Source organism: Pseudorca crassidens, chromosome 10, assembly GCF_039906515.1.
Source record: "Pseudorca crassidens isolate mPseCra1 chromosome 10, mPseCra1.hap1, whole genome shotgun sequence".
Classification (NCBI taxonomy): domain Eukaryota; kingdom Metazoa; phylum Chordata; class Mammalia; order Artiodactyla; family Delphinidae; genus Pseudorca; species Pseudorca crassidens.
In genome coordinates, this window is record NC_090305.1 from 1,295,013 (window position 1) to 1,308,314 (window position 13,302).

Below are 13,302 nucleotides of genomic sequence, written 5' to 3' on the forward strand. Positions count from 1 at the left end.
TATGCACATAAAGAAATGTGTAAGTTATACAAGTTTGTCAAAATATTTCTAGAAGTACCTTTAGAGTATTAAAAATGCAACAAAACAGCTCATGGGTACAATGGCTTTCCTAGTAGGCTTGCTTTTATGTTCCAATTTGTAGAATCATCTCAGATTTTATTATGATAAGCAATGTATTTGAAAATAAGCTACTTTCTTTACGTGAGCTATTTTCAAGTAATTTTAAAATTTCTCAGTATTTTTTACATAGTTTAATTTATATAGTTAACAACTTTGTGACATCAGTCTTATTAACTGATTAGCTTTTCAAAGAAACAGCAATAAAAGCAAAAAGATTTTTGCATATGACGTTTTCCTCACAGAAAAAAATGTAACAGTTCTAGACAATACATACAGCCTTTATCTCCTAAATAGAGAATATATAAATCTGTATTTTCAGCAGAAAGGTGGCACCACTGCCACATCTGTGGCTAACAGAATGCTACACGTATTTATGTACATGTAGATGTAGAAATACGTAAGTTAAACAGATAAAGAAGTTCAAGTTTGGAGAAACAAAAGGAGAAGAAAAAGTTTTTCAGATACGTGTCCAGTTCTGCACAATTTATCCGTGAAATAAAGCAACTATTCTCCTAATTTAAACAGAACATGTTTTTATTTTGACAAGTTGAGTGCTTATGAATAAAAGCACCATGTTCATGTCTGTGAATATCATCATATAATACATAGTGGTAGTTATTCACAGAACACATGATGATACAGACATTTTCCTGCCTTTATGGACATATAATTCTAGAATTTAAACTATCATTCACTGTTAATTTGCAGTAAATGTTACTCAAGTGACTACACTTTCTAAAAAGCAAACCTAAAGCATGAGCACATGAACCAACCAGCCGTCACTGAAAGAATGGGCAGAGATGGCAGAGGGAAATGGGCCCCGTCCCCGGATCATGGCTTTCTTCACTAGATCAGTGATTCCCCACTGTCAGTTCTGTGCCAACCACAGGTGACCCTGACTACCTTCAGAGCTACCATGAACTTCTCATCACATAACGAAGTAAGCAACCTTAAAGAGAACCACCAAGGACTGCAAAGGAGAAAAGACACACACTGCGGGCGAAGCCTGGTGACAGCGCGTCCTGAAGGGAGGACTGCTGGGTCCCGCTCAGCTGCCAGGTCACCTGGGTGCCCCCTTGGTACTTCGGCAAAGCACAGGGGAACCCCCAACTGACAACACACTTCAGGAGTTCTGCTACGGGTGGGTTAACTTCTGACTCAATGTGACTTTAATGTTTATTGGAAATCTTTCTATCAGACTATCTTGCGGCCTCGGGAGAAACCCATACTAAACCCACGTGAACCGTTTCTTGCTGTTGAGGATCTAACTATTCCCCTGGGGGGAGGGGGGCAGCAGACGTTTTCTTAGAGGGCAGACAGTCAACATTTGGGGCTTTGCAGGACCCAGGCCTCCACTGTGGAAGCAGCCACGGATACTGTGTAACACCTGGACGTTACCGGGCTCCAAGGACACTTCACCTACAAAAATAACCAGGTGGGCTGGACTGGGCCCACCAGCCAGTTTGCCAAGCTCTGGTCTAGAATATCTTTGTATTAAAAAATACTTCTTCCATACCTTTTAAAGTCAGGAATTCTCATGAAATGTTATTCATGCAGTCAAAATGGGCCTTGCCAATTGTTTTTTGTTAGAGAAAAAGTACATGTCCCAAAAAAGCAGCATCCGTTTGGGTTCTACTTAATCGGGCGTTTGTGATGATGTACCTTAGACGAGACCGAGGTTTACCACTGCAGCAACTAGAAGAAAGTGCTCCCCGAGATAACAGGGTGGAAGGACTGAGGTGCAGACAAATGCTCAACCTACTTAAGACAATACACTCACTCAAAGTACTAGAGCAATCACAGGCGCACAAGCTAGCGGCAATTAAAAGTGAATTCTGGGTATGTACTAAAGTATATCAGACAGAATCTTTACTTCAGAACAGTTTGCTACCAACTACTATGTATAAAACAAATAAGCTAGAAGAATATATTGCACAGCACAGGGAATATAGCCAATATTTTATAATAACTACAATGGAGTATTACCTTTAAAAACTGTGAATCACTGTGGTGTACACCTGAAACCTATATAATATTTACTGAATGCTTATTAGCAGGTAGGCACTGTTTTAGACGCTGCTGACTTAAGAACGTAATGTAGTCCCTACCATGAAGAAATTCTCAGTCTGGCAAAGAACCTCCTTAAAAAATAACAATTAACTGTGACAAAACAACAATACTACTATCAGATTAATTTAATATGAAAATTAATTTTCAAGTTTCAAGAAATGCTCTAAGTATTAACTATTAGATATCAGATAAGTATCACATCAGTTCCATATATACTCTATTTTAATTATTTTCCACTATTCGAGTATATAAATGAAATAAACAACGAGATATCATTGGTTTAGATATAATAAAACAAAACAAGTGGTGTGTGCTACAGGTCATGTTTTTAAGAGACATTCAGCCCTAGACGCAGAACATTATGTACGGAACTACCTACTGTCACGGAGGTGGACACCTATTATGTTTGACGTGGAGACGCTTGCGCCACTTCTGAAGGGAAGTCAACAGTGGGCCTGAGGATGGGGCTGGGAGTCGGTGTGAGGGAGGGAACTCTTTTCTCCTTATACCCTCCTGTACTGTTCACTTTTCTTTAAAATAAAAAAAAGAAGCATTACTTTCAGTTTTGATTTGCATTCCTCTAATAATTAACAATGTTGAGCATCTTTTCATGTGCCTGTTGGCCATCTGTATGTCTTCTTTGGAGAAATGTCTACTTAGATTTTCTGCCCATTTTTTGATTGGGTTGTTTGCTTTTTGCTATTGAGCCGTATGAGCTGTTTGTATATTTTGGAGATTAATCCCTTGTCAGCTGCATCATTTGCAAATATTTTCTCCCATCCTGTCCCTTGTCTTTTCATTTTGTTTATGGTTTCCTTTGCTGTACAAAAGCTTTTAAGTTTAATTAGGTCCCATTTGATATCACCTCACACCAGTCAGAATGGCTACCATCAAAAAGCCTACAAGTAATAAATGCTGGAGAGGGTGTGGAGAAAAAAAAGGGAACCCGCCTGCACTGTTGGTGGGAATGTAAATTGGTGCAGCCACTATGGAGAACAGTATGGAGGTTCCTTAAAAAAGTAAAAGTAGAACTACCATATGATCCTAGAATCCCACTCCTGGGCATATATCCAGACAAAACTATGATTCAAAAAGATACATGCGTCCCAATGTTCATTGCAGCACTATTTACAACAGCCAAGACATGGAAGCAACCTAAATGTCCACTGACAGATGAATGGATAAAGAAGATGTGGTACCTATATATACAATGGAATATTACTGGGCCATAAAAAAGAAAGAAAGAATGCCATTTGCAGCAACATGGACGGACCTAGAGATTATCATACTAAGTGCAGTAAGTCAGGCAAAGACAAATATCATATGATACCAGTTATATGTGGAATCTAAAAAAAAGGATACATATGAACGTACTTACAGAACAGAAACAGACTTACAGACGTAGAAAACAAACTTATGGTTACCAAAGGGGAAAGGGGGAGGGGGGGAATAAATGAGGAGTTTGGGATTGACGTACACACTACTATACATAAAACGGATAAACAACAAGGACCTACTGTACAGCACAGGGAATTGTACTCAATATTTTGTAATAACCTATATGGGAAAGGAGTCTGAAAATTTTATATATATCTATATCTGAATCACTTTGCTGTACACCTGAAACTAACACCTGAATCAACCATACTTCAATAAAAAAATTAATTTTTAAAAAGAAATATTACTTTTAAAATAAATTTTTTTAAAAAGCGATTAGTATCAACAAAGCGAAAGAAGTTCTCATTAGGAGATATGCAAATAGAAGATGGGGGGTTACATTTAAATTTGTCTCCTTCTTCTACAACTAAATGTTTTTCCCTATCCTAACCTCACCCGAAACAATTGAGCTGTATTTCTTTTTTGCCAGTGGAAAAGCTGAGGGGGGAAGCACAGAAACCCAGACAAAATGCACCAACACGTCTGCGACTGAGGAGGCCTGACGGTCGATCCCCAACACTGCCGCCCAGTCTGGAGGCAAGGAGAGCTGAGGCCTTCCTTCTCCTCCCCTCTAGTCAGGACATCCAGAACCATGGAGCTGAGTGAAAGAAACATTCGTGGCTGCCCGGTCACTCACTTTCCTTTCCAACAACAGCTTCCACAGCCCATCGTGGGAATTTTTAACCTATGCAATTATGAAATAATGTATTGCCACTAAACACACCTGTATAAATGTCACTTTAATCTTTCCTCATGACTTGCTGGTTTAATTACGTGGCTACACAGTCACATAAAATTTCACTGACGAAGTTATAAGCATTACTAATTGTTGGGCATGAAACAACTTATGACGTTGGATTTCTCATTCATTCTCAAGCTAAAAGGCTAAATGATAGTGAAATTTAATAAAACTTCTTAGAATTAGATTATACAGGTAACTTTTACTTTGTAGAGTGCACATGTTTAGTAAAGATTTCTCATGCTTCAGTAAGTCAGAAGTAATGAAAGGAGTACACATTTTCTTACTTAAAACCTAATATCTGCAGCAGGAGAGCTGGCATGTTGCTAATAGTCTCAATGACAACCACGAAAAGGAAACAAGCCAATGCAAACAAATATGATTTTCTGAAAAAAAAAAACCCAATAACGATTCTAAATATAAGAAGTGATTTCAAACGTATCTTAAGACATACTCTAGAAGCACAGAAACTTCTGGATGTCTGTTTAAATGGAATGTAAAATAAGAATACTGAATATCCAATGGATTCAAAGTAAAAACAGAAAGACGCCACAGGTAGAGCCTTCATGAGTGACAGTGACTTGGGGAACAAGCCCTGGCTCCTGCTCAGCTCCTTGCATCCCAAGGACACTTCCTGACACTCGGGTTAAAACTCACTTGATGTGACCTACCAAAGGAAATGGTAAAATTGGGACACTGCTCGGCACCACGTTGAATAAAAACTCTAACAAAGTTAATAGGTGATTAAGGTTGGGTTTACATTTCCTCATTTACCACTTCTGACATTAACATAGTTAAAAACAGATGTGAAACATTCCCAGTCTGTACAGCACACGTGCAGAACACACACACACACACACACACACACGTGACGTTCCTGCCGTGGAGCCTGACACTCTCTTCCCATCAGTACCTATACCAACCTCTCCTGGGGCTCTCATGATTGAAGAGGATGCCATTCACTGCAAACAGATTATACGCCTCCCGGAAGTTCACCACAATCCAATAGGCATAGAGCTTTGCTGCCCCTGTTGGAATAATTTTTTAAAAGCAAATAAAAGACAGTGATTGTTATAAAAGACAACCATTTTCACTTAAACAAGTAACAACGTGCAGTATTTACAATATGTAATGTATCAACATAGAGAAAAAAATGATTCAAAAGCCAAAGACAAAATAAAGGTTTCTTTGCCAGTTAACCACGTGACAAGGAAATACTTAAGAATTTCGTCCTTCTGTAATCATCACAGTTCGTTCCTTCACAATCTAATTCACTCAACTGTAGTGTGTGCAGTATATCAAACTGACCTTTCTTAAGTCTAATCCCCTTTTTCTTAGTTTTAAAGAATTAAGAAGTGAAAAATACGGGCTCTTAATATTCTAGCAGCTTTCAATTTTTATCATTTTTGTTTGTTTGTTTAAGGGTTTGAGCTCAGGGAGAATTTCATCAGGGAAATGGAATCAAAAACACCAGGCTGTATCACTTCAGCACAACCTCAACAGTTCAGTAAAAAGAATCTTGCTGGACCTAATTTTCCTTTTAAAGCGGCCCATCTGGAAGGGTGAAGCAGTGCAGCAGGTTTCACCCTGGAGGAGACGGCAGCAAGAACCTGCGATGATGTTATAAACAAGAAACTAACACACCATTGTGAAGCAATTATACTCCAATAAAGGTGTTAAAAAGAAAAAGAAAAAAAGACCCAACACAGCCATAAATAAATAAATAAATAAATAAATTTATATATAAAAAAAAAACCTGCGGTGAGCACAACACAAAGATGTCTGACCAGCAAGTCCGGCCCCGTTAGGTTGCTTCAACGTTGCTCTCACACCACGTGACCTCAGCCACGAGACAGGAACAGCGTCCAGGCGGAAGCACCCCAGGAGCACAGAGAACCGAGCCCGTGCGCATCCTCACCGTATGGCGAGCGCGGGTAGAAAGGAGTGGTCTCTTTCTGCGGTATTTCCTGCACTTTCCCGTAAAGCTCGCTTGTTGAGGCTTGGTAGAACTTCACAGAGTTGATAAGGCCACAGGTCTTCACTGCATCCAGAAGCCGTAAGGTGCCGACCCCATCGACGTCCGCAGTATATTCAGCCAAGTCAAAAGAAATCTGGAGAGAGCAGGGGAAGACGGAACCACGTGAACGGGCGCCAGCAACAAAGGCGCAGGGGAACACGGGACCACGTGAACGGGCGCCAGCAACAAAGGCGCAGGGGAACACGGGACCACGTGAACGGGCACCAGCAACAAAGGCGCAGGGGAAGACGGGACCACGTGAGCGGGCACCAGCGACAAAGGCGCAGGGGAACACGGGACCACGTGAACGGGCGCCAGCAACAAAGGCGCAGGGGAACACGGGACCACGTGAACGGGCGCCAGCAACAAAGGCGCAGGGGAAGACGGGACCACGTGAGCGGGCACCAGCGACAAAGGCGCTTCAGGGGGGACAGACCGCAACCTCTCCTACTGTGAAACATTATGCTTGTGAGGAAATATTATTCTCTCGCAGCAGAATCAGAATATGGATGCCATCTGCTTCTAACATCAAGTGGCTGCAAAATACCTTAAGAACTAGGTATTAATGACCTACGGTAACATGAGGAACACTTTGGCCACGTACATCACCTCCTAACTCCAGGCTGGAGTCCCCAGGGCCGTGCTTTTCAAAGTGCACACCTCTGCTCCTCAGAATGACCTGGGTGTTCCTGAAAAACTCAGGTGGAACCAATCTCTTGGGGAGCCTAGGAAACCCACATTTTTAATGAGTCCCAGTTGACTTTTATGCACAGGTAAGTTTGAGAACATGTGATGAGAACACAGTTGATTTTAAAAAGAATTGTTTTATTTTCTATTTTTAATTAAGCTACAAGATTGACTTTTTAGTATACTATATACATGACATATCTTTTAATTATAAAACACACTGAATACAGAAAGATGCCAATGCATATTGAGTTGACTGACTTTTAAGAAGAGTGTGTTAAGGAATAATTCAGTGTTTTGCAGTTCTCGAATGTTTTCTTTAAAAATGAATGTGACTGATGTGCTTTTTTCTTAAATCATTTCTAAGCACAATAAACAAATTAACCGAATATTCAAATCTCCTAAACTAATAACGCTGAAATTCTCCGTCTCTGGTTTATTCACAGGCCAAATACAGCTGGACACGCGGCCATACTCCCCATCGTCTGCTGAGGCCTCAGCTTCCCCTGGAAGCCCCTCTCTGGGCCGAGTGTCCCCCGATTCCTTCTGCCGCCTTGTCCCTGGCTCAGGGCATTCAGGGAACTTCCGGGCCTGCCCGTCAGGGACCTGACTCAGGTCACAGACTCACCCCTGTTCTCTAGGTCAGTAAAGTTCACAGGCAACCATGAGACAAAACAGAAAAAAGTATGTTTCACCCACAATCTTTCAAAGCCAAGAAAGCAAGATTTGGGGCTATTTTACTCTTTTTACGTAACAGTTTATTGCAATGAAATTTACATACCATAAATTCACCCTTTAAAGTTTACAACTCAGTGGTTTTCAGTATATTCACAGCATTCTACAATCATCACCACCATCTAATTCCAGAACGTCTTCCTCATCCCCAAAAGAAACTCTGTACCGATCGGCGCTCATTTCCCATCCGTCCATCCCCAGCCTGACAGCTACTGACCTACTTTCTGTCTCTATGCATCTACCTGTTCTGGACATTTCCTCTAAAGGGGGTCACATCTAATACGCGGCCGTTAGTGACTGGCTTTTTTCACACATCATATTTTCATTTCTCTTGGATCTATACCTAGAGTCGTGTGTGTACCATTTCGAGGACCTGCCATACTGTTTCCCAAACTGTCTGCACCATTTCACAGTCTCGCCTGCAGTGATAAGGGCTCCAGTTTCTCCACGCCCACCTGTACCTCTCGTGGTCTGGCTTTTTGATTATGGACGTCCTAGTGGGTGTGAAATGGTATGTCATTGTGGTTTTTTTCTTTCATTAAGATATAATTAACATACAACATTATATTAATTTCAGGTGTACAACATAATGACTTGATATACGTATATATCGCAAAATAATCACCTTGATAAGTCTAGTTAATATCCATCACCACAGTTACAAAAATTCTTTTTTTCTGATGAGAACCGTTAGACTCTATTTTCTTAGTAACTTTCAAATATACAATACAGTATTGTTAACTCTAGTCACCATGCTGCTCTTACATCCTCACTACTTATTTATTGCATGACTAGACGTTTGTACCTTTTGACCCCCTTCACCCATTTTGCCCACTCCCCAGTTCTAGTTAATTTTTATATATGATATGTTTGCATATGGATGTCCAGTTGTCTCAGCAACATTTGCTGAAAAGGCTATTCTTTCCCCAACAAATAGTCTTGGTACTGGGCCATCTTGTTCTCAGGAAAAGCTGTGGCCCAGGTTGAGGGGACAGCGCCCTGAGCAGGCCTCAGGCGACGGGGTATCGGGGCTCTGGGACCACCTGCTGAGACCACCCTCCCCCCAGCTCACTCCAACCACTCAAATGCTCCCCCTGGATGCAGTGTTCTCGTGGTATAACGCCACAGACAAACACTTATAGGACACTTCACAATTCAAAAGTGCTTTTTTTTGGAGCTTTACAATTCTAGGAGAAAGAGAAAGCAGGCCCTGAGGTTCAAAGAAACTGACTTGATAAAGTCACACAAACGTGGGGAGCAGCAGGGCTGAGGTGCGGACAGGCGAGGCGCTCGCTGGGGAAGCGGGGCACGGCCATCCCGGGGGGCGGACTCTGCCGGGGTCTCATGACAACCTCGGACACTCGGACAAGACAGAGAAATGCACGTGTGTGCAAGCGTGCACCCACACGCACACACACGCATGCACACACACACGCAGTGTGGCCTACAGCTTCCAGGGGCTCACGGGCTGCAGGTGAGGCCCCGCTGCACCAGGAGCTCCTTTCTCACACTAGGAACCTGTCAAGCCAGGACCTAAATATTTTTACATATAAATTCATACCCAGTAATACTGTTCATCCTTTGGATGGGATCACCCAAGTCTGAACAGCAAAGAGAACATTGGTTTTTTTCTTTCTTTGGCTATTTCTTCATGTGTATACACACTATCTAAACAGCTACATGAAGAGAACGGCTAGTGGTGCATATGCTGCGTAGATCCTATGTTACGTGCACGCTGACCCTCAATCACCGCAACACAGATTAAGAAGCCTTTGCACACCTTAAAAGCTTTTCCATATGCTAGGGAACCCAGTTTAGATAATTCATAGGTTCTTCTTCAAAGAACATAAATCATGGAAAAGAATTAAAAGCACTTAGGCTGAAAAAAGTAACTGAGGCAGGAGCATGGGGTGGGGTGTGGCTCCACGTACACAGATTTTAGGAAACTCCACCAAGACTTAAGCGCACGCTTGGTATTTGAAGTGTTGGGGAGTAGGATTGGCTGATCAAATCCAACGGTCCACAAAGTGTTTACAATACAGAGTAACAAATTAAGTGGCTTCCTTTAAAAGGAAAACATGAGAATAGTACTTTCAGCTTCATAAACCCCTAAGAGTTACAAGTGTCATATTCTGAAAGACATCAAAGCATCAGGGGTCTGGAAAGTCACATACAGCCCGTGGGCCAAACGTGGCTCTGTCCTGTTTTTGTCCTAAAGGCGTCTAGGAATACAGACACACTCACTGGTTGATGTGTTTTCTATGACTGCTTTCACACTGTAACAGCAGTGAAAATATTTACTATCTGGCCCTTTACAGAAAAAGCTTTCTGACCCCTGAAATGAACCACAGTTACATTCCGAGCCAAGACTGAGTAGTTTTCAAAATTGTTATCATTATTTTCCACGTTTTCTCAAAACTACAGGATGGCTCTGGAGTGTATTTCCAGCCCGACACAGCCCACCCCTTCAGAGGCCTGAGGACTCGGACAACAGCAGACACTGACCTCACCCAGCAGGGAGAACAAAAAACGGACGGATCAAAACACCCAAGCCTACAAGTACCGTCCCGCCCTCCCCTTGTAGCAACATTTTCTGGCGTGGCTTCGGAACCCCGCATCCTCCTAGCTCTCCCCCCACTCGTGGGGGGCAGCTTCCCGGGCTCTTGTGCCACCCGGCCACCCCCTCTCCAGCCCCGGGCTCAGCACTGCTTCTCTCCCCTCCCCCACCAGCTGTCCCAAATCAAACTCCTGTGCGCAGGCCTGCCCGGCCCTGAGCAGAGGCCTCATGTCTCGTCCCATCTGAGGACATCATCTCACACTCACCTGACCTGAACGGAATTCTTGATGCTGCCCCCAAAGCGCTCTTCGCTTGTCCCCTCTCCCTCTGCTGAAATGGCACGTAATCCCCTGATGCTCCCAACGGAACCCTAGGGAGCCTGGACGACTCCTCCGCCCTCAGGGTTCACGGGCCCTAAGCGTGTCTGCCCACTTCCCTGCCGGCCCCCTTTCACAGGAAGCACCCCAGGAGCCCCAGCAAGTTCAACTGCGGCCCCTCCCCGCCGACTGCGGCCTCAGCCTTGGACTCGCGGCCCCTCCGTGTGCAGCGCCGGTCCGTCTCTGCCCCCCCATCTCTGTGCAAACGCCCCCCCTTCACAGGGGCCTGCCCTGCCTTCCTGTCTACCTAAAAGGCCCAAAGCCCCTCATCTCCGTTTATCCAGCCTTCACGCTGATCTGATTACTTACTCACCATCTCCTCCATTAAAACGAAGCTCCCGAGAGCGGGGATGCGCTCTAGTCCTACAGGAACCCCCCGTGCCTGAAACACAGCTTGTCCAGTATTTGCTGGATGAGTGAAGACAGCATGGTAGCTACTGAGATTTAAATGTCAAACACACAAATATCAAAATAAAACTACAAAAACGAGTAGAAAAAAATGGGCTATCAGAATGATAGAAGAAGGTTGATAATTTAATCGTACTGAAATAGGTAAAATTTCAAGGAGCAAGGTAAGTGAAATTCTATGTAAACTTCAAAACTTTAGCATAACAAATATGACGAAGGCTTAACGGTTCCACCACATGGCGATGTACAATTCAGAGCAAAGGAGACCATCTTAGGCCACAGCTGGGAAACGGGTGTGGAGGAAGCAGGTTGGTGATATAACCAAAGACCTGGTCGCCGACACATTCGCCCGCCAGGTGCTGTCAGAGCAGTCACAGAGCTTCCAAGAACCAGGGCATCTGAAGCCACGGGAAAACAGTAAATTTAAGTTCAAATATAAAGCAGATTGCCCTTATCGACATTCAGAGATACACACAGATATCCCCAGAATTATCCTCATTCAGAGAGAAGTGGTAAATCACAGCCTTTCCTGAAACAACGACAACAGCGATTTAGGAACGGTCCCCCGAGGGCTGTGGGGACCCAGATGCAGGAACTGAAGGTCTGCCCTGCACTTCCGCACAGCCTGCAGACTGGAACGTAAATTCTGGAAGTGTTTTCACTGTAGCAGGCTGCGGTCCCGGCAGGCCTGGCTCAGAGCGCGAGGCCTCACACCAAAGGAAGCAAAGAACAATGATGATTCCACCGTCCGGAGCAGACGGCCCGCTTCACCCCTCCCTGAGGGGGTCTCCCCAGGGCAGTCGCCTTGTGACCCTCAAGTCGTCAACTGCCTGGAAGCCCCCCAGCACAGGAGCCTTGCTTGCTTGTGTGTGTGTGTCTGTCTGTCCTGTTCTCCTACCAGTGAGAAGCCTGCCCGTCTCACAGAAGGTGCTCCAGAAACAGAACCTGAACGAACGTGACAGCCCGAGCCCTGAAGTGTGGACACGTAATTTCTCAATGACCCTATCATACAGTTAATAATGCAGTGAAGTTCACATAGGCAGCAAATTTGAGTTTTAAAACCCCAACGAAGGAGCCCCAGTTTCCTGACTAGAGATGTCACCTCAGAAAAAGAGAAGATCGTTGCTGCAGAAGAACTGTATGTGGGAAAAGACACGCCCCAGAGGCCAGGGCGCCCCTGCAGCATCTGACTCCCAGAAACACGGGAGCTGGAGATGCTGGGACCGCACAGGCAGCCGCGCCAGTCGCTGCTCCTCGGGACTTGGAATCTGCAAGTGAAAGTTATTAATCAAGGAGAACAACAATAAAACATCCCTTTCCACGTGAATCAGGCTCTCAGCGAGCAGCCGCCCTCCAGAGCCACCGGTTCCTTAGCAGCTGGGCCGAGACACAAAACTGTGTTAGCGGAAGGGCAGTCAGGGCAAGGCAGGCGCGGCCCGGAGGGACCCCGAGGGCTTCCCCGAGGGGCCTGGGGAGGGCGCATCCCCGTCCAGGGCAGCTCCCGGAGCAGCAGGGCACCGTGCCCTGAGTAGCAGCAGGGGGGCTCACCTGCCTGCCGGGAACAGGTCAGAAAGGGGAGTGAAGGGGCCACAAGGCGACAGCACAGGGACTGAGGGGCGGGGGACGGAACCCTAGAGGAGAGACGAGCAGGACAGAGGAAAGAAGGGCTCGGGGAGGCGGCGGCCCACGTGAGCAGGTGAAGATGGGGGCGTCCTCATGGGGGCAGCACGAGCCATAGGACAGACAGTGCCCTCTGCCCACGCCGGGAGGTCAAGGGCCTCCAGTTCAGACGGAGGAAAGGGATGGAAACAGAAGGAACTGATCAGTAAACAGCAGGAGAGGCCATTCTGGAGGAGGCCCTGGATGCGGTCTGCAGCGTGTTCAGCAGGCGGAACAGAACAGAGGACGGGCATCACTTCAACCGGCCTCCTCCCTGGGGACTCACACCCAGCCTCAGCTCTCTGTGCCTCCAGCCCCGCCAAGGCCCAGCGCAGAACCTTTCATTCCCGACATTCGTAAGCCCAATTTTATTATTTTTCCTTGTTTTACCACAATTATATTTTTTGTTCAAAAACATTTATAATGATAATTTGAAACATCTAACAATCGTAAGGTTATTAGTCCACCGGAGTGATGAATTCTAGCCAGACTAAAC

The 13,302-nt window shown here is 44.8% G+C and overlaps 1 protein-coding gene across 3 annotated transcripts in view; it reads right to left on the reverse strand.

Moving 5' to 3' along the window:
* GMDS (GDP-mannose 4,6-dehydratase) overlaps positions 1-13,302 on the reverse strand; it is a 479,216-nt gene that overhangs the window by 271,877 nt on the left and 194,037 nt on the right. For all 3 annotated transcript variants that reach the window (XM_067751843.1, XM_067751842.1, XM_067751841.1), the window contains 2 exons: positions 6,285-6,477; positions 5,290-5,394 (listed from right to left, as the gene is read on the reverse strand). In XM_067751843.1, coding sequence (XP_067607944.1) covers positions 5,290-5,394; positions 6,285-6,477 — 298 coding nt within the window. The remainder of the gene's footprint in view (positions 1-5,289; positions 5,395-6,284; positions 6,478-13,302) is intronic.